Below are 19,792 nucleotides of genomic sequence, written 5' to 3' on the forward strand. Positions count from 1 at the left end.
TTAAGAATAATTAGGTTTCAGATTGTTATTGTTCCATTACGCTCTTTAGAGGAAAACTGGCATCATAGTGTCCAAGCTGCTCTGCAATAGTTTCGTTTATGAATTTTAAAAGAAGGGGTGGATGGTTTTGCAAAGCTTTCGTCCTAGATGCTGCTAATTGGAGAAGTACTTATCAGGCTATTGAAAGTGCTGTCTAGTGAACTCTGGCTAGGATCCAAAGAGCAAGGAAATTCTGAGAATGGACCTACATGCTGCCATACAAGCCTCACCTAAAATTCAATGGAAATTTGGGAGTGGTCTCTGATGGTGGCCTCTAGTGTAGCATAACAAGGGGGGATTGGGAGGGGGAGAACAGAAGAGGATAGTGGACAGACCTGCATGTGCCTAAGTAACTTTCTGTATTTTGATCCTTTCTTTAGTTTCAGCTAAGAAGCTTAACTTTACAGGTTGTTTCTTCAGCAATAGTATATAATGTGTTCCAATATACCATTTCCATCTTTTATTAAATAAATTCTGGAATTCTATTGCACACAGAGAAAATGAAACTGGATTTATTTCTCTTGTTTTGCAGCAGAAAAGAGGAAAGAGAGCACAGAGACTTTACTCCATTTCCTTTCTTCCCATATACATAGTATTAAAACATTATTTAGCCTCACATGTAGTTTTCACATCCAAAGCTTAATCTAGAGTTGCATAGAATAAATCCATTAAGATCAACAGCACATAAATTACTTATAACTGAATTAACTTCCAGTAATGCAGTACTTTAATTCATATGACTGGAACTGGACTATAATCTTTCTATCATTATGGGAACATGTTTATATCATCAGTACATTTTCTAATAATGCAAGAATATTTGTATGCTGTTGAAAAGAGGAGAGGAGAATTTCTGATTATTGCAGTTCCTAATTCTGATCTAACCCTTCCTGCCTTTTCTCTCTTTTTTATTTTTTATTTAGGGAGAATTGTCTTTCTGTATTCCGTTGCTGACATTTGCATTGTCACAGTATGTGAAACTGATGCTAAACATGTAACTATACTAATCTGTGTGGCATACATAAATAATGAAAGAAAGATGTTTGGGCATTTTCTTTCTTTCTTTCTTATTTGAAATAATAAAAAGCTGTACACTGTAGGCTCCCATACAAAATGATGCTTTTATGCACAGAGACTGGAGTCTGCTTATTACCTACAATATGCTTGCTAGCCCTGATGAACAGACCACCATAGTTGTGACAAGTGATGTAGCTGCCTCCAGGGTAAAACAAAGCTTTAGATATTACACAAGCAATTTAACTGTTTTCTAAACAGATTGCCAAGACAGTGGGAGTTGGCACTGTATTTTAAAACTTGGATACTTGAAGTGACTGCTGATTATAGACCTTTTGATTTGCCTTCTGCATACAACAGGCAACCAAGTAATCCAGTAAAGAATGCTCACAAGCACTTAAACTTGTCTTCATGTCTTCCCATAGATTACACTCAAAACTCACTCCATAAAAGTGGAGGTAAAAAGGCCTGTGTACTGATAACAAAACAGTTGCCTTATTCCAGCTCTCAAGAAACAACCCTGCCCTCATTACCCAATCCAGAAGAAGTGTTTTATAATCCTTTTCCCCATAAACAGAAAAGGAAGAAAGAAGCCTGGCAAAGACTCTGCACAAGAAAGAAAGAAACTGGGGGGAGGGGATCTTAAACACAATAAAGAACATAATTAACTTCACAATTCTTTGTGTTTTTCATTTGACTACAGGGTGGAGATGAAAGAGGGCTCCTAAGTCTTGCATTCCATCCCGATTACAAAAAAAATGGGAAGCTCTATGTGTCCTATACAACCAACCAAGAACGATGGGCTATTGGGCCTCATGACCATATTCTTCGGATAGTAGAATACACTGTGTCCAGGTATGAATCTCTACAGTATTTCCTAGTGTGTAGTATGCTGTAAAGTATTTGTCTGATCTCTTAAATCCTAAAACCTTCATATCTTTTACTTTCAAAGATCAATCTCTGATTGATGAAAGGTACATATAGATATTATACAGTGCTACGCTATGCTATGCTATGCTATGCTATGCTATGCTATGCTATATATAATACATATTATGTATTATAATACAATCCAAACTAAATTTCAGGCAAGTAATGTTGAAACATTTACTTTTCTCCCTTTTATATGTACTCAATTATTCTTATGTATATATTCTGATTACTAAATAGTTCAGTGTATAATATAAAATTCTGATAGCCCACGGTACCTGGAATTAAGTGATTTGTTATATATTGAGGAATAAACAACAAACTAATTGGGAGGCATACATGCACAGGATAAATAATATAATATTTTCTTTTTCAGGCTAATCATAACATGTAGGAAAAGTAATCTCGGTCCTTATGATGATTTTGGAAGTCCTGTTCAGAATACCCTGCTCATTCTCACATTCTCAGAATGTTTTACTTACACTAACACTAAGATTACAACTATATGGATTGGCTCCTAATACTCCTCGTTATCTGTTATAATATTATATGATCTTTCACAAATGTCAGGACCCCAAAATCAAAAAGGACACCCAATTACTTCAAAGCAGTTTCCTGTATTGATCTTCATCTATATACAGAAATATTGCCAAACTACTTACAGCATTAAAGATATACTCTGAGAAGTTGTAGCAGGAGCTATCTTGACCCGTTTTCTCCCAACCAAACTATCTACACTTTGCTATCTCTTGGTTCTCTGGAATGCAGCCCCTCCCTTCAGGGAATCGAGACTACATTCCAACAAAATAAGTTCCCTCTGGAAAGTGTTTTGGTTGCCTATCCTTCTAAACAACCATTAGTGACAATCTAAAATTAATTCTTCTCTGTATACAACTCCATGTGTGTTTTAGATTCTGACTTGCCTCCAAAGAACTTTAGGTAGTACTTAACTGTATATCCTGTCTCATACCCCAGCACTATTTTTCATAACAACTCTATAATATGTCATCTGAGAGTGCAAGCTAATACTGTACCACAATATGGACTTCATGGGCTGCCTGAAAATATGAACTTGAATTCTCCCACATTAGTCAGAATCTAGTCCTTCATCTACTACACTTCCTAAAAATTCAGAATCAGATTACAAGCTCTTGTAAAAATGAAGACAAAGCAACAAAAACCATATATCCATTTGTATTATGGCAAGCAACTTTTTATATTGCTCTTCTGTCATTCTAAAAATATTTTAGAGGATGAAAGAAAAAATGGTATACCTACTTTGAAGTTAAATATGTTATTGGGATTCATTTTTTCCCTCCTTTATTGCAGGAAGAATCCACACCAAGTTGATATGAGGACTACAAGACCTTTCCTAGAAGTTGCAGAACTACATAGAAAACATCTTGGAGGACAGCTGTTCTTCGATGCTGATGGGTTTTTATATGTAATCCTTGGTGATGGAATGATTACAATAGATGATATGGAGGAGATGGATGGTCTGAGGTATAAACATTTCTAGTAGATAAAACCTTTTTATCATTTGATTTTTAAAATTTCCACCCTAATTCTGCTCTTGAAATATACGTAATTACCATTCTATACTTAAGTAATTTCTTATCACTTTTCTGAATGAATAGAAATTAAAACTTGTCCCCATGACAAATAGTTGGAAATAATTCATAATAAATAATTTGATTGATAAAGATGTATGATGACAATTACTCATTGTCAGAAGAGAATCTGATTTAAAATAAATAAAAATGTGACCAGTAAAAATTAAAGATCAGTCACATTGATTTTCTTAATTTTTCAGAAACAAACTTTGCTTTAAATCTATTTTCCAAACTGTGAGGTGTATCTCCTTGGAGAGAGGCAAACAGAGTCCAGGGGAGACATAAAGAACCTGGATACATACACCTTTCCCAAAGTTTCATTGTATTGTATTCATTGTTCATTTGTGTTGATTTTGGTGTTAAGATTTTTAGGGTAGGTATGCATATTAAGACTACACTAAGGGGAGATCTGATTACAAAAAGTTTATGAATCCCTTAAATTCTATCTGTCACTTCCAAAGAGGATTAAAGCAAATATATAGAAAGAGATTAATATCTGTGGATATCCTTTTACATATACAGTATATGTATATACATAATATCCATACAGATAGTATTTTAAATATGTTTGACATCAAACAAATTTGACATGAAGCCCAGAAGAATACAGTGGATCGAGCTATATATTATTTAAATGACTAGAAAAACTGAAATGTAATCAAAAAGTTAAAAAAATGGTATACTACTTTGATTCTAATTTTTTGAATATTCCGTTCTTAAAAACATAACTGGCTTTTGTTATTCTGAAAAAATGCAGGACCCACCAATTTTAGGCTGCATGTAATATCTCAGTGTATATGGAAAATGGCACAATGCTGTTTGTATCACTTTGACTTCCCTTGCCCCACCCCTACAGATGTCATGTCTCATCTAAAAGATTCTCTAACAAATGACTACTGATCAGAACAGAAAGTAGAAGCCAAAATGCTATTGCCTTTTAAAAATTAATGATCTTATCTCCAACTTTCTCAGTGATTTTACAGGTTCTGTACTGCGCTTGGATGTAGACACCGATTTCTGCCATGTGCCTTATTCCATACCACAATCTAACCCACATTTTAACAGTACTAATCAGCCTCCTGAAATTTTTGCCCATGGACTCCATAATCCAGGCAGGTTCGTAAAATACTTTTTCTTCTGAAGAATGGAAAAGGATACTAACACAGTTTGTAAAACTTAAAACAATATGGAAAATAATATGGGAAAAAAGAAGCTAAATAAATATAAAGTAGCTCTTTCTTCATAAAAAATGTTTTGTTATAATTTGGAATCTTGTTTTACCACTGAGAAAAAAGACTTATAAATGTATAGAATTAGAATGATCAGTTTGTGGTGTCCTTGTTGCTTTCCGAGCTTGGTTGGTTTCTTGCAGGTGTTTCACTACCAAACTACGTAACATCAGCAATGCTCATAGGCAGTGGAATTTGCTCTCATTTTATATTTTAGGGTTTACCCAGTTTGTGTTGGTGGAAGTAGTCTTGTGATTCCTTGATTGGGTTGTTGTTTACTATAGTTGTTTGGCAGTTTCTTGATTGGGGTATTGTTTGCTTCTAATGTTAACCTTGGTGTTAATTCTCTGCTCATGTGGGTGTTGATTGCTGGTAAAGAGATGTTTTGGTCTTTTTGTTTTGTTTTTGGTTTTTTGATTGTCCGTTTTGAATAGTATATAGATGTTGTGTATATCTGTGTGCCTGTTAATATCTGATTTGACTGAGTACCTGGCTTCCAGGAATTCTCTACCATTTTTGGATTTGGCCTGGCCTAGCATGCTCACAATTTCCCAGTTGAAACTATGATTAAGTTTGTCCATGTGTTGTGAAATTAAGGAGATTTCTTCATGTCTTTTGACTTTTAATTGGTGTCCATGGATGCACTCTGCTAGACTTCTGCCTGTGTGTCCTACATAGTGGTTGTTGCAGTCCTTACACTGTATGTTGTAGATGGCTCCTGTTTTTTCCTTTTGGGGCTGCTGGGTCTTTTGGTTTACTTAGGGTGTTTTGGAGATTTTTAGTTGGTTTGTGTGCTCCAATGATGCCATGTGGTTGTAATAGTCTGTTGATGGTTTCTGAGATTTGTTTGATCTATGGCAATGTTACTCTTTTCACAGCTTGTGTTGGTTGTGCTACATTGGGTTGTATGGTCATGCAATTTTTGATTAAGTCGCATGGCTATCCCTCTTATTGGAAGATATTGTATAGATGATCTGTTTCCTTTTTCTGATGTTCAGGATTACTACAGTGAGTTTTGTGCTTGTATAAATAATGTTCTTACATAGCTTCTCTTGTAGGTTTTGCTGTTTCTTTGGTAATGGAGCATCAGAGCAACAATCCAAGGTGTGAGGTGTGAGTAGTTTTACGATAGATTTGTGTTTCTAATTCTATTCTCATGTTGAGAATATCCAGGAAGAGTAGCATGTTGTTGTTTTCTTCTTCCTAGTGAATTTTATTCCTTTGAAGATGTTTTTGATGGTTTGGTATGTATTCTCTAATTATTATATCAAAGGTGTCATCTATGTACTGGGTCCATACTTCAGGTTGTATGTATGTATGGAAGTGCTATCAATTCCAGGTATTCCATTACAGTCTCTGCTATGAGTCCTGAAAGTGGTGAGCCTGTGGGTGTTTCTTTGATTTATTGATATATTTGTTCATCAAACTGAAAGTATGTGGTTATAGAAAGGTTGGTAAGATCAAAGATTATGAGCATCTCAATCTTGGTGTATTTGATTAGATTGGGTGAGCTATCATGGATTCTTTGGCTATTTCTGGGTCTAAGAATACAACAAGTGCTGTGACTTCAAATGAGACCATGATTTTATCTTCATCTGTTATCACGTCTTTGATTCTTTGGAGGCACTATAGTGGTGAGTTGATGGAGTATTTGCTTTCTCCTGTGAAGTGTCCAAGCTTTTTTGTCAGTTCTTTAGAGATGTTTTAGATTGGGGTCACTGGTAATGATACAATTGGATTGAGAGGTATGTTTGACTTGTGTGTTTTGGAGCGTTCGTATAATCATGGGAGACTGGGTCTACTATATTTCATCCACCATTGGTCTTCTTTGGTGATTTGACCTTTCTTGGTGAAGTAAGTCACTGAAACTTCTCTTGATCTAGTTGTCTAATTTTTGTACAGGATTGGTGCTCACTGGGATGTAAGTTTTTTTCTGTTCTAGTAATTCTTTTGCTTTTTGTATTCCTGGAAGCCAGGCATTCAAACAAATTACTATGTTTTTTTACTGGCAAGGAGAATCTCAGTAATGTGACAACAGAAAACAGTTTGCTCTCATTTAAACTGAATTGCCATGAATTTATATTATCTAATCTGAATTATCCTATTTCTCAGTTTGCATATCTTTATTATTTAATGCTCCATTTAAGAATGTACACTTTAACATCAGTGATTAGAAATAGATTGGTGATCTAGAAATAGAAGTCATATATAGCAAACAAATGAATTAGTTCATGTCATCACAAAACAATGTCCTTGAACAGGTGTGCAGTGGATCGCCATCCAACAGAAGTAAATATTAATTTAACAATACTTTGTTCAGACTCGAATGAGAAGAACAGATCATCAGCAAGGATCATTCAGATAATAAAAGGAAAAGATTATGGTAAGTTCTGGATCATGGAGCATTCAATATTCATATTCCCATCAAAGAATGGATAGAAAATTGAATGTAGTATGCCCAACAAGGTACTGCTCATGTATTAGGAATACAGTAGGCATTTTTTTTTCCTTATGATGGATATTTGTCTACATTATAATTGTGTTAGGCATTCATTTATATAATTAAAAACTATGTTTTCCAGGTCAACATAGGGTACATTTTCAGGACAATGATGAAAATCAACAATAGCTATAGCCTTTCCCAAGTGAAAGGACCATATTAGATAAATGATAATTTGTCATTAATCTTTCAATATCAAAATTTAGTACCCACTATTGTTTCTTTTTTCCCCAGTTAAAACTGTAAGCAATAGTACCATTCTTGACTATTTATTTACTTCTGAGAGCACAAGTGTATTCCAGTTTTTCATATTTTATTTTTCTACTTTGGAGATAGCAAGAGTATTCTCATATCTTTAAAAAGGATATGAATGGAATTTGGAACAATTGTGTGCAATTAGCATGTTCTAACCTAGGCAAAATTAATAGATGATAATAATAGTAGTAGTAGTAGTAGTAAAGTTGGAAGGGACCTTGGAGGTCATCTAGTCCAACCCCCTGCTCAGGCAGGAAATCCTATACCATTTCGGACAAATGGCTGTCCAGTCTCTTCTTAAAAACTTCCAGTGTTGGAGCATTCACCGCGTCTGGAGGCAGGTTGTTCCACTAGTTAATTGCTCTCACTGTCAGGAAGTTTCTTCTTAGTTCTAGGCTGCTTCTCTCCTTGATTAGTTTCCACCTGTTGCTTCTTGTCCTGCCTTCAGGCACTTTGGAAAATAGCTTGACTCCCTCTTCTTTGTGGCAGCCCCTTAGATATTGGAACACTGCTATCATGTCCCCCCTCGTCCTTCTCTTCATTAAAGTAGACATACCCAATTCCAGCAGCCGTTCCTTATATGCTTTAGCCTCCAGTCCCCTAATCATCTTTGTTGCTTTTCTCTGTACTCTTTCTACGGTCTCAACATCTTTTTTACATCATGGTGACCAAAACTGGATGCAGTATTCCAAGTGTAGCCTTACCAAGGCATTGTAAAGTGGTATTAACACTTCACATGATCTTGATCATCCTTCTGTTAATGCAGCCTAGCACTGTGTTGTCCTTTTTTGGCAGCTGCAGCACACTGCTGGCTCATATTTAGGTTATTGTCCACTAGGACTCCGAGGTCCCTCTCACAGTTACTACTCTTGAGCAAAGTACCCCCTATACTATACCTGTGTATTTGGTTTTTCTTGCCTAAATGTAGAACCCTGCTTTTTTCACCATTGAATTTCATTTTGTTAGATAGTGCCCAGTGTTCAAGTCTGTCCAGATCCTTCTGTATCTTAAGCCTGTCTTCTGGAGTGTTGGCTATTCCTGCCAGCTTGGTGTCGTCTGCAAATTTGATGAGTTCCCCATCTATCCCCTTGTCCAAATCATTGATGAAGATGTTGAAGAGCACTGGGTCCAGAACAGAGCCCTGGGGCACCCCACTACACACTTCCCTCCATGTAGATGCGGTTCCATTTAGGAGTACTCGCTGAGTACGGCCGGTCAGACAGCTACGGATCCATCTGGTTGTGATGCTGTCTACCCCACATTTTTCTATCTTGTCAAGTAGTAGGTTGTGATCTATTTTATCAAATGCCTTACTGAAGTCCAAATAAATTATGTCCACAGCATTCTTCTGATCCACTAATTTTGTCACTTGGTCAGAGAATGAAATAAGATTTGTCTGGCATGATCTGTTTTTGACAAACCCATGTTGGCTTTTAGTAATGACTCTGTTCACTGATTTGTTGTTTGGTTATCTTTTCCAGGATCTTCCCAGGTATTGAGGTCAGGCTGATAGGTCTGTAATTTCCTGAGTCCATTTTTTTTCCTTTTTGAAGATGGGAACTACATCAGCTCTTTTCCAGTCCTGTGATAGTTCTCCTGTGCTCCAGGATCTTTGAAAAATATAGTTCAGTGGTTCTGAGATCACATCTGCCAGTTCCTTGACAACCTTGGGGTATAATCCATCTGGTCCTGGCGATTTGAACTCATCTAGGCTGGAAAGGTGCTCACTTACCATTTTCTTGCCTATCTTAACTTGTGTTTCTATTCTGTTTTTTATGGCACTATTTTTGATAGCTTGGTCTGGTTTTTCCCTTTGTGTAAAGACAGATGCAAAAAAACAAGTTAAATAGTTCTGCTTTCTCCCTGTTGCTTGTCACCTTCTTGCCACTTTCATCCACTAATGGACCAATCATTTCCTTCACTTTTTTCTTGTTTTTTACATGTTGAAAGAAGCTCTTTTTGTTATTTTTGACTTTGGTTGCAAGCCTTAGTTCATTTTGATACTTGGCTTTCCTCACTTCATCTTTGCAGGCTCAGGCTATTTGCTGATATTCTGACTTAGTTATCTGCCCCTCTTTCCACTTTCTATACTTGTCCTTTTTATCTTTCAATTTATCAGAGTTCTTTATGCAGCCATGCTGGTTTCTTTTGAGAGCTGTTATTTTTCCTCTTTGTTGGTATTATGCTAGACTGAGCTTTTATTATCTCATTTTTCAAAATTTTCCAAGCTTCTTGAGTTGTTTTCCCCTTGAGGATTCTCATCCATGGAATCCTTCTCAAGCCCTCTCTAAGTTTATTGAAATTAGCTCTCTTGAAGTCCAAGACTCTAGTTTGACTGTGTTCTATTGCTTGTGCTTCCATAATGTTGAATTCTAATACTGCATGATCACTTCCTCCCAGGGTTCCTATGGCTTCAACACCTTCTATCGTTTCATCTCTATTAGTGAGAATTAGATCCAAAATGGCTAATCCCCTAGTTCCCTTCTCTACTTTTTGGAAGACAAAGTTGTCTGCTAGGTTTGCCAGGAACCTGTTTGATCTTCCACTTGGTGCGGAGTTTGTCTCCCAGTTGATGTCAGGGTAGTTAAAGTCCCCCATTACTATTGTGATGTGCTTCCTACATACCTTAGTTAGCTGACTAGCAAAAAGTTCATCTATTTCCTCTGTTTGGTTGGGTGGTCTGTAGTATACACCTATGGCAATGTCATTTCCCCCCCCCTTTTATATTGACCCAAATGCATTCAAGACAGTTTTTATCATTGTTGTGCTCTATTTCTGTAGAGATGTAGTTATTTCTTATATAGAGAGCAATTCCACCTTTTCTTTTATTTGGTCTGTTTCTTTTAAATAATTTAAATCCCTCTAGCTGTGTGTTCCATGTGTGGGTTTCATCACACCATGTTTCCATAATGGCAACAATATCATATCTGCCCTCATTAACCTGAATTTCTAGTTCACCCTGTTTGCTGTTCATACTCTTTGCATTGGTGTATAGACATTTGAGTCCTTTATGACTGGCCCTGTGTTTACTTTCTACATAACCTGTGTGGTGCCTGAGTTCCCCTATTGTCTTACCACCTATTTGGTTAGTGCACTTTGTGTGGCACTCGCTATTAGAGGCTTGATTTTGCTTGACAGCAAGGTTGGTATTCTTATCTACACACACATCTATGTTACATGCACTGATAGCCCTATAATTTTTAGATTGCCAGGGACAGGGTTGTTTTGTATCAATTAACTCACTGTCCCCACTGTTTAGTTTAAATTTTCCTCCAGAAAATCTGTGAATTTATATTCTTTGATAGATGCAAACCATCTCTTTTGTACATCTTTTCATTGGACCAGCTACAGACATCATGACTAATATATCCAACGCCTTCCCCTTTACACCACTCCTTTGGCCACATATTGAATTGTGCTATGCGCTGGCCTTTTCCATTTTGCTCCTTATACACTGGTAAAACCTCTGAGAAAGTAAGCCTACAGCCTATTCTGCTAAGTTCCTTCCCCAAGCTCTGGAAATTGTTCTGCACAGAGAGTACATCTTTTTGGGACAGATCGTTAGTGCCAAGAAATACAATAGCCTCCACATCACAGTCCTTGCTGCCATTCTTGATTATTTTAGAAATATGCTTCTTGTCCCTACTGGCAGTATCACCTGGAAGACACCTGACCTCTTTCGAAGCCTCTGTGTCCTTTCCTAAATTTACATCCCTTATAATTGAATCACCTACCAGAAGTAGCTTCTCTTTTTGGATGCCTTTCTGTTCTTGCATGACTGATGTGTAATACCTGATTCACACTTCTCCCTGTCAAAATCTAGTTCTTCATCTCGGACCACAATCCCCTGCTTATTTGAGTTATCTTCACAAATACCTTTACCTGTCTCCTTAATTAATGATTCCCTTTGATACCAAAAAAGCTAAACTTTTTTCCCTATGTACTTATGTTCAATATAAACCTAATTCTGAAATAATGTCAGATAAAGATAAAATTTTATTTTATTTTAAATGTTGTATTTCCCAATTTTTAGCACTTGTTTTTACCAACTTTAATTTAATCTAACACTATGGTAGTTTTTTTCCAGAAAGCGAACCTTCACTTTTAGAATTTAAGCCGTTCAGTTCCGGACCACTGATTGGTGGATTTATATACAGAGGCTGCCAATCTGAAAGACTGCATGGAAGTTACCTATTTGCAGACCGCAATGGGTAAATTACTTACAATTCTCATAGAAAAAGCAATGTGTTATTTCTAACTTAAAAATGAAAGTGCATTATATGGTGATGATGGTTTGCTCCAGGTTGATTTCAGAAATCCAATATTACAGTATTATAACACTTCCAGCCCTTAATGTACAGATGAACTAAGATGAGGCCACTGAGGGACTTTTACTCCATTGCTTTTAGAATTGCATTTGCTCCCCATGTTCAGCCTTTATTTGAAACCATGAGGTAAACTCAATTTGATCTAAAATGTTATTAGTATATGGATGGCATACAGCTTTACCTTACTTTTTGGTCTATCAGTCACAGGGAGGTAGTAGAAAAACTGAACATGTGTCTGAAGGCAGTTGAAGATTAATAAAATAAACAGCTATAATTAATTTAAATAAATTGGAGGAAATCGTGGACTGGGAAATCTTCATCTTTGATCTTGAAGATCAGTTTTGGAGCTTGTGGTTAATTCTGGTCTGAGAGAGAGAGCAGAATTATTGTGTAGGATTACTTTTTACCAATAAAAACAACTGCCAGTTATCTAGGAAAAACTACAACATTGCTTTGCATTTAGACAGAGCCATTATAATGAGCTCTCCATGAAATTGCATTTGAAGGTGTTCCTGAAAGTTCAGCTTCTATACAATGCAGGTGTTCCCATACTGGTAGTATTTGGAGCATATAACAATGTATTGTATTAATGTATTGTGACAGGACTCAAACAGAACTCAACTCTTGACACCTAGATTGTATGGTCTAGGCAAGAGTATCATGAAAACACCATCATCCAGTAAATTATGGGCTTAGTTATGTTAGTTTTAGTCCCAATGCTCCTTAAGATATTTACATTGACTTCAATGAGCAGTATTACTGAAAAAAGATTAGTTTCTTGCTGGTGCTGTCACAATACATCAAACTAGACTGAAAAAATAAAGCTGTTCTAGAAATTTCCTCTCAAAACTTATTTTATTTTTTCCATCTGTGGCCACATGAGGGAATGAAACATGGGGGAAAAAAGAGAAAAGTAGGTGAGCAACCCATCCTCATTCAGGCTACCAGAAATGTTTTAATTTTCACCACATTCCCAAAAATGACAAAAATTGACAGCTTTTAGGATATCTTTTCAGAGAAGAAATATCTCCCCATTTCACTACAACATTAACATTTATATTCTACTAGGGCATATATACAAGCACTGAGTGTGCAATACAGACTGGCATAATTGAATATAGGTCTAGAGTATGACACACTGTTAATACAAACAAGTAGCGAGTTCTCAGAAATACTTTTATGTATTGTGCAAACATCTCAATAGTGTTGTAAATGACATTAAAGGTCCAACGTTAAAATTATAATGGTTGTATGAGGGTACTTCGGAAATAAACCTCTGTTTGATTATCAATGACAAGCACTTGCAGATACAGAACTTTTATTATCACATTAGAAAACTACAACATTACATTACTTTTTGACATAATCGTCATTCCAATTGAGGCACGTCATAACGTCTTACAAGGGTTGAAATTCCTTAGTAGTCACTCGGTGCCAAATCTGAGCTATGGGGGGGATGATCAAAAACATCCTAACGGAACTGCTTCAAAAGTTCTTGGGTGCGTCTAGCGGTGTGCGGGTGAGCATTATTGTGAACAACACCACACCAGAAGTCAGCATGCCCCGATGCTTGTTATGGGTGACTCGTCTGAGTTTTCGTAACATTTCACAGTAGACTTCTGAATTGATGGTTGAGCCACACTCCATGAATTTCACTAGCAGTACTCCTTTGGCATCTTCACATTTGGCAGGATTTTCTATGGCACCACTTCTGGTGTAGTGTTGGGTCACAATAATGCTTACCTGCATACCACTAGACGCACCCAAGAACTTTTGAAGCAGTTCCATTGGGATGTTTTCGATCACCCCCCCATAACCCAGATTTGGCACCAAGCAACTTCTACTAAGGAATTTCATACCTTGTATGTCGTTATGACAAGTCTATGTCAAAAAGTAATGTAATGTTGTAGTTTTCTAATGTGTATAATAAAAGTTCTGTATCTGTGTGTATCTGTCATTGATAACCAAACAGATTTCCAAATTGCCCTTGTATTTGCATTATTTCAACACACACAGTCATCCTGTTCATGCTTAAAAGGTACTGATTCCCTTGAATCAAGCTTTTCTTCAGGTGATTACATGACACACTGCAATTTTCTCAGCAATGTTTCTTTTCTATTAATTTTTTTGTTTTTCTATCTTACAGCCCTGAGATTTCCTTATTGTGTCTGAACCAAATGCTAACCATATCTATCCTTCCTAACTTTTCTCAGGATTAGTTGAGAATCTCTGAATGTGCTATTGAATCTTCTACGGAATATTTATGCTTATGTTAGTCCTGTCAATTCTATTGACATAATGGGACTTGCTTTAAAACAGTGGTTCTCAACCTTTTTAATGCCGCGACCCCCAACCGGTCGTAAGTCGAGGACTACTCAACAGGTGCAGCACCGTTTGCAAAATGGGACTTTTGGCGGGCTCAGCAGGGCAGAGACAGCCTGGACAATTCCTATTGGCTTTTGAAAGCCAATAGAATTAGACTCTATTCAAGAGAGTCTATTCTATTGGCTTTTGAAAGCCAATAGAATAAAAGGGAGTAGCACAGCTAAGGAAAAGGGGGGAAAAATGGCGGACTGCATTGTTTGGCAACCCCCCGTGAAATGGTCGTTCGACCCCAAATGGGGTCCCGACCCACAGGTTGAGAACCACTGCTTTAAAAGAAACATATATGCAATTGTGCTGTTAGTTCTGTTACCGTGCATTAAGAACAAATCTTCGAGCAACTCTGGTTGTATGACATCAATCTAGTATAAGCTCTTCGGTTGTAACTGGAGGTAGAAATTTCAAAACCACTTTTAAGTATCTATCAAAATGAAAATTAAATCGTAAGCTTTACAGCTCAGACTTTAAATATAATCTTCTCAAATTTGGTGCCTTCCAGATGTGTAGGGATCACAACTACAAAACCCAACCTGAGAGCTTTAATGCCAAAGAATCTGGAGAAATCAGGACTCCAGTTCAGATATTATTTAATATTTAATTTCTACTTTGGCCTCAATAAAGTTAATGGAAGCAGTGTGTAACGCTTTTCTTTTTATTATCTGTTTTTAGAAATTTTTTAACATTACAACAGAGTCCTATTACAAGAAAGTGGCAAGAAAAACCATTATGTCTGGGCAACAGTGTTTCATGTCAGGGTTTCTTTGCTGGACACATTTTAGGATTTGGTGAAGATGAATCGGGTAAGACAAAAAGCAACTTCTTATTGTTTTACAATATATTAATTGCCATTTAGCCAAGAACTATCATATGATTGATTATTTAATACACTTTTATAAAATAAACTGAAACATAATTCCAGGAAGAGCCATTTAGTTCATTGTGTGAGGTACATATTAATAACCAGCCTCCATTTGGACAAATCCAGTGAAGAAGAGCCAAATCATTCATAATATTAAAACAATATAATAAAATAGTAGGAGGTTGATATAGCCAATTATAAAAACTCAAATACTTTGCAAACAATAAGGTCATCAGACAACAGAAAACTTAACGGCAAACCTTTGTATGGATTTGCCCATAAACAGGGCTATATTTGAAGAATACCCTTTCTCTTCTAATTTTCCTACTTGAGAGAGTAGGATAATTCTGTTTTTAATTCACCATTGTTTTCCTCAGAGCCTCTAAAATGTGAGGACTGAATTCTCTTTGGTTATTCAGTATGTAGAATACTTTCCAGTATGTTAGATTACAAACATATCACCAACAAGAGTTGGGAGTTAAAGCCAAAATACCTGGAGAACATCAAGTTGGAAAAAAACTACTATAGATAAATACGTTAAACTGTGCTCAGAAATTATAAAGGCAATGGAGATATAGAAGTGTGAAGGAAGCATATTTGTAACAGTTCCAAAAGACATAGGTTGTATTATCTATTAGCAATATTTCAAGGCAGTATTATAGACAGTAATTTGGAATAGTCTGAATGAGAAGCATGTGCACAATGGTTCAGCGGTTAAAGACACTGAGCTTGTCTGCTGCAAAGCTGACAGCTCAAGTTTGAGACCCAAGCGTCACACATAGGGGAGAGCTCCCTTTACTTGGCCCAATGCTTGCCCACCTAGCAGTTCAAAAGCATGCAGATGTGGGTGGATAAATAGGTACCATTGGTGGGAAGGTAACAGCTTTTTGTGTACCTCAGCATACAGTCATGCTGGCCACATGACCATGGAAATGTCTTCAGACAACACTGGCTCCCTCAGCTAAGAAACAGAGATCAGCACTGCGCCCTAGAGTCAGACATGGCTGAAAGGGGAAACCTTTACTTTTACCTTTAGATGAGAAGCATATAAAACAATAGAATTGGAAAGAACTATTCCATTAATTACAACTCCCTGCTCAGTGCAAGAATCCAGATTAAACCATTTTTCCCAGATCTATTCAGTACAGAATCCACTAAAAATTTGTTCTACCATCAGACTGAAAAGTACTTGAAAACTAGGATTCTAACTAAAATGTTCTGAGAACTAACATATAGTATAAAGCAGCCCATTGTGCCAAGCCAAAATATGTAATCACAGCAATTACATTTTATTAATCTGGTTTTGTAAATGGCGTGAATACAAAGAATGTTATGACAGTCTTCTCTCACTATTCTCAGTATGATGCATATTGAATACCTATTTAAATATTTTAAAGAAACTGATTATGGTATCTCTAAAAGACAGCAATATACTAATAGTATAGTATGTTACAACATATCTGCTGAACATTTGTTTTTTTTCTATTTCTAAAAAAATCCTATGAATAAATTTGGCTCTCCAACCACTAAATTCCCTGTTTACATTATTAAATAATCTGTGGAGAAATGGTAAAGAAATATGAAGCATACTTGATAATTCAAGTTACCAAATATTATAGGAAAAATGCAATCAAAAGCATGCCTCACTATATTCTAGAAACAAGAACAAATTTGACTAAAGAACTGCAGAATTCCACCATTTTGTCAAAATGACTAAATAAGATTCATGTCAGCACTTCTCCACATAGTCTTTTGACATCACAATACATAAAGAAAAAGGCCTCAGTTTGCATCACAACTATACAATACTCACCTCATCATTTTTGTTATCTTCACCCTTTTTTCCCTACAGATGCCTCTGCCTTAGATTCATTTTCTAGTCTTAACTTCATCAAATTATTTTAGCTTCTATTTGCAGTTTTAAAAATGAGGATATAAATTGATGCAATGGTCAATTTATATAATTTCTTCTATATAATAATATCCATAACATTATACTTTTCATCATAATGCATATGTTGCTTGGTATTTTTAGTGAATGCCAATATTTACTTATTTACTTAACGTGCTTCATTGACAGGTGAGGTTTACATCTTAGCAAGCAGTAAAAGCATGACACAGTCTCTCAATGGAAAACTCTATAAAATCATTGATCCCAAAAGGTAAGAAATGAATATGATGAGACATAAATCTAACAAGTAAATAATAAAATGGAGAGCCAGTTTGGTCCAGTGGTTAAGGCATCAGGTTAGAAACCAGGAGACTGTGAGTTCTAGTCCTGCACAAAGCATGAAATCCAACTGGGTGAACTTGGGCTAGTCCAGGATAAGCAACCTTGGCTCTTTTATGACTCGTGGACTTCAGGACTTCAGGAATTCTGGGAGTTGAAGTCCACGAGTCATAAAAGAGCCAAGATTGCCTACCCCTAGGCTAGTCACTCTCTTTCAGCCCAACCCATCTCACGGAGTTGTTGTGGGAAAATTAGGAGAAAGGAGCATTAGGTATATTTGACACCTAATGACATATTTATAAAATGATAAAGGTGAGATAAAAATAAATAAAATCAGTGGAATGCTACACCATACACATATGTATTTCTATGTGTGCATTTTTGTATAGATGCTTCTCTATATAATTTTTTTAAATATGTGTTTAAGTTTTTTTATGAAAATATTCATGAAAAGTTTCTCTTTTTAAGAAAATAGGACAGGATCTAGTATGAATGATTGAAAATAAATTTATAGAAATATATATTGCAAGATCTGCAAGAACTGACAGAGGTGTAGGGAAGATGATCCTGGAGCATTTGCTTATGGTGGGGGAGAAACAAAAAGCTTTTAAACTATAAATTAAATAACATTGCACATCATAGAAAAAGTTATAATGATTTGTCATGGACCTGTCATTGAAATGACATGTTATTAATTAAGAAGCAGATGTTACTGTCAATCATGCTCTTCTATTTGTTTTGTTTATTAAAGATTTCTAGTGAAAGTATTTTTATAAAACAAATACTACTCCACTTCACTGAGATTGTTTAGTCTGTTGGTGTGTGGATTTAGGTGAATTTTACACCTTTAATCCACTAGTAGTTTCTGATTACAGAGAGGTTGTTTGTTTGACCTTGGATTTGTGCTCTTGTTACCCCACCATTTAGAGTGGCCTGAAATTGGCATATCTTAAAGGCCAGATCTCTCAAAGCAAAACTCTCTGTTCACTATTTAATGTGTGGCACATCTGTGTGGAATAAGATCAGGGGGAATAATGCAGCAACATAAGGACAACAAATACTTTGAAATATATATTAAATGAAAGTGATGAGGAAAAAACGTTGTTTTATAGGGTTACTATTTCTGATATGTTTACATGAGCATGAAATTACACTTAAAGCCTTATTAACATTCTCAATGCAACTTTCAAGTGATGAGTCTCAATTAAAAATATACCAAAAAAAGAATAATAATATATAGTTAGAGCAGCCACCTTTTTCCACCATGTCTCCCAAGTTCTGTTTTCTCATGAATATGCAAGCATCTGCATCTATGGAAATATATTCCTGGATTTTCTTGACAGTTTGCATGAACTGCATGTTTGCAGCAGAATCTCATGCCAGTTGTTGAGGGTAAAAGGTTGAATGATGGATCTCTTCTTGTTTAATGGCAATGGTAGGATTTCAAGGGCAATGCATGTAAAACTGAACCTTTCTCTATGCAAAACCTTTCTCCCTATCAAAATGAGGTATGGAAAGGAATTATTACACTGAATTAAACCATTTTCCAATATCATAGAAATATACCAAGTATTGATTTCTCGAACCAAGAAAAAATTAGTACAATAAACCTTCTGATTAGTTAATAATTTTTTCTAGGATAGTATTGCATTGTCTTAGGACATTTTGGTATAATAAAGTGTTGAAGGAATATGACACGTGGGGAAAAATATTAATAGTCATGGTATTCATCGATAATATCAGTAATGGTTTAATTACTGGTGGTAATATTTTTCTAGTTGAATGAAAACGATTGATTTTTTTAAATGGCTTCCAAAGGAAAATTGGATCAATTTTTTAAAAATTCTTATCAGAAATTCCATATATAGTATACTCAGGTAGAAGACTACTTGTGGATAAGCCGAACCCAATTTGGGGGGTATATTTTGGCACCTAAAATTGTTAGCTTCTTTGCAAGTTTATATATGGTAAATTTGAAGAAGCATTTGAGAGTTCCAGGCTTTCCCAGTTAATTTGAGGAATGAATGGCACACTGGCAAAAGAATCATTTGTTATCCCAAAGCAGCCTTTCCCAGCTGGAATTTTCCAAATGTGTTGAAGTATAACTCCCCAAATTCTTAGCCGGTATGCCCATCTGAAAAGCATGGCTTACACATTTAAAGCAATAGAATAACATACATTTCAGGTAATAGCAGAGATTTTCCCTTATTTAGTGTTCACACCTGCATGTAGCCTCTATAGATAGCAGGCAAATTAACATTGCTAGGTTACCTAAAATAAAAAGATGTTTCTTAAATTAAGAAAGCCCTCGTATAAGGATATATTAACTTTATTTTTATGTGTGGACAGATTTTTGAAATATTTTAAGAAAGCTACATCTAACTAAGATGTAGGGAATCCGTTTTCAATTGCT

The 19,792-nt window shown here is 35.9% G+C and overlaps 1 protein-coding gene across 3 annotated transcripts in view; it reads left to right on the forward strand.

Annotated features, from left to right (window-relative positions):
* LOC120306204 (hedgehog interacting protein) overlaps positions 1–19,792 on the forward strand; it is an 86,050-nt gene that overhangs the window by 59,428 nt on the left and 6,830 nt on the right. For all 3 annotated transcript variants that reach the window (XM_039338961.1, XM_039338960.1, XM_039338962.1), the window contains exons 5-11: positions 1,757–1,908; positions 3,313–3,486; positions 4,569–4,712; positions 7,087–7,208; positions 11,668–11,791; positions 14,960–15,090; positions 17,230–17,311. In XM_039338961.1, coding sequence (XP_039194895.1) covers positions 1,757–1,908; positions 3,313–3,486; positions 4,569–4,712; positions 7,087–7,208; positions 11,668–11,791; positions 14,960–15,090; positions 17,230–17,311 — 929 coding nt within the window. The remainder of the gene's footprint in view (positions 1–1,756; positions 1,909–3,312; positions 3,487–4,568; positions 4,713–7,086; positions 7,209–11,667; positions 11,792–14,959; positions 15,091–17,229; positions 17,312–19,792) is intronic.

Source organism: Crotalus tigris, unplaced genomic scaffold (assembly GCF_016545835.1).
Source record: "Crotalus tigris isolate CLP2741 ecotype Arizona unplaced genomic scaffold, ASM1654583v1 scf7180000017725.2566008, whole genome shotgun sequence".
NCBI classification, from domain to species: domain Eukaryota; kingdom Metazoa; phylum Chordata; class Lepidosauria; order Squamata; family Viperidae; genus Crotalus; species Crotalus tigris.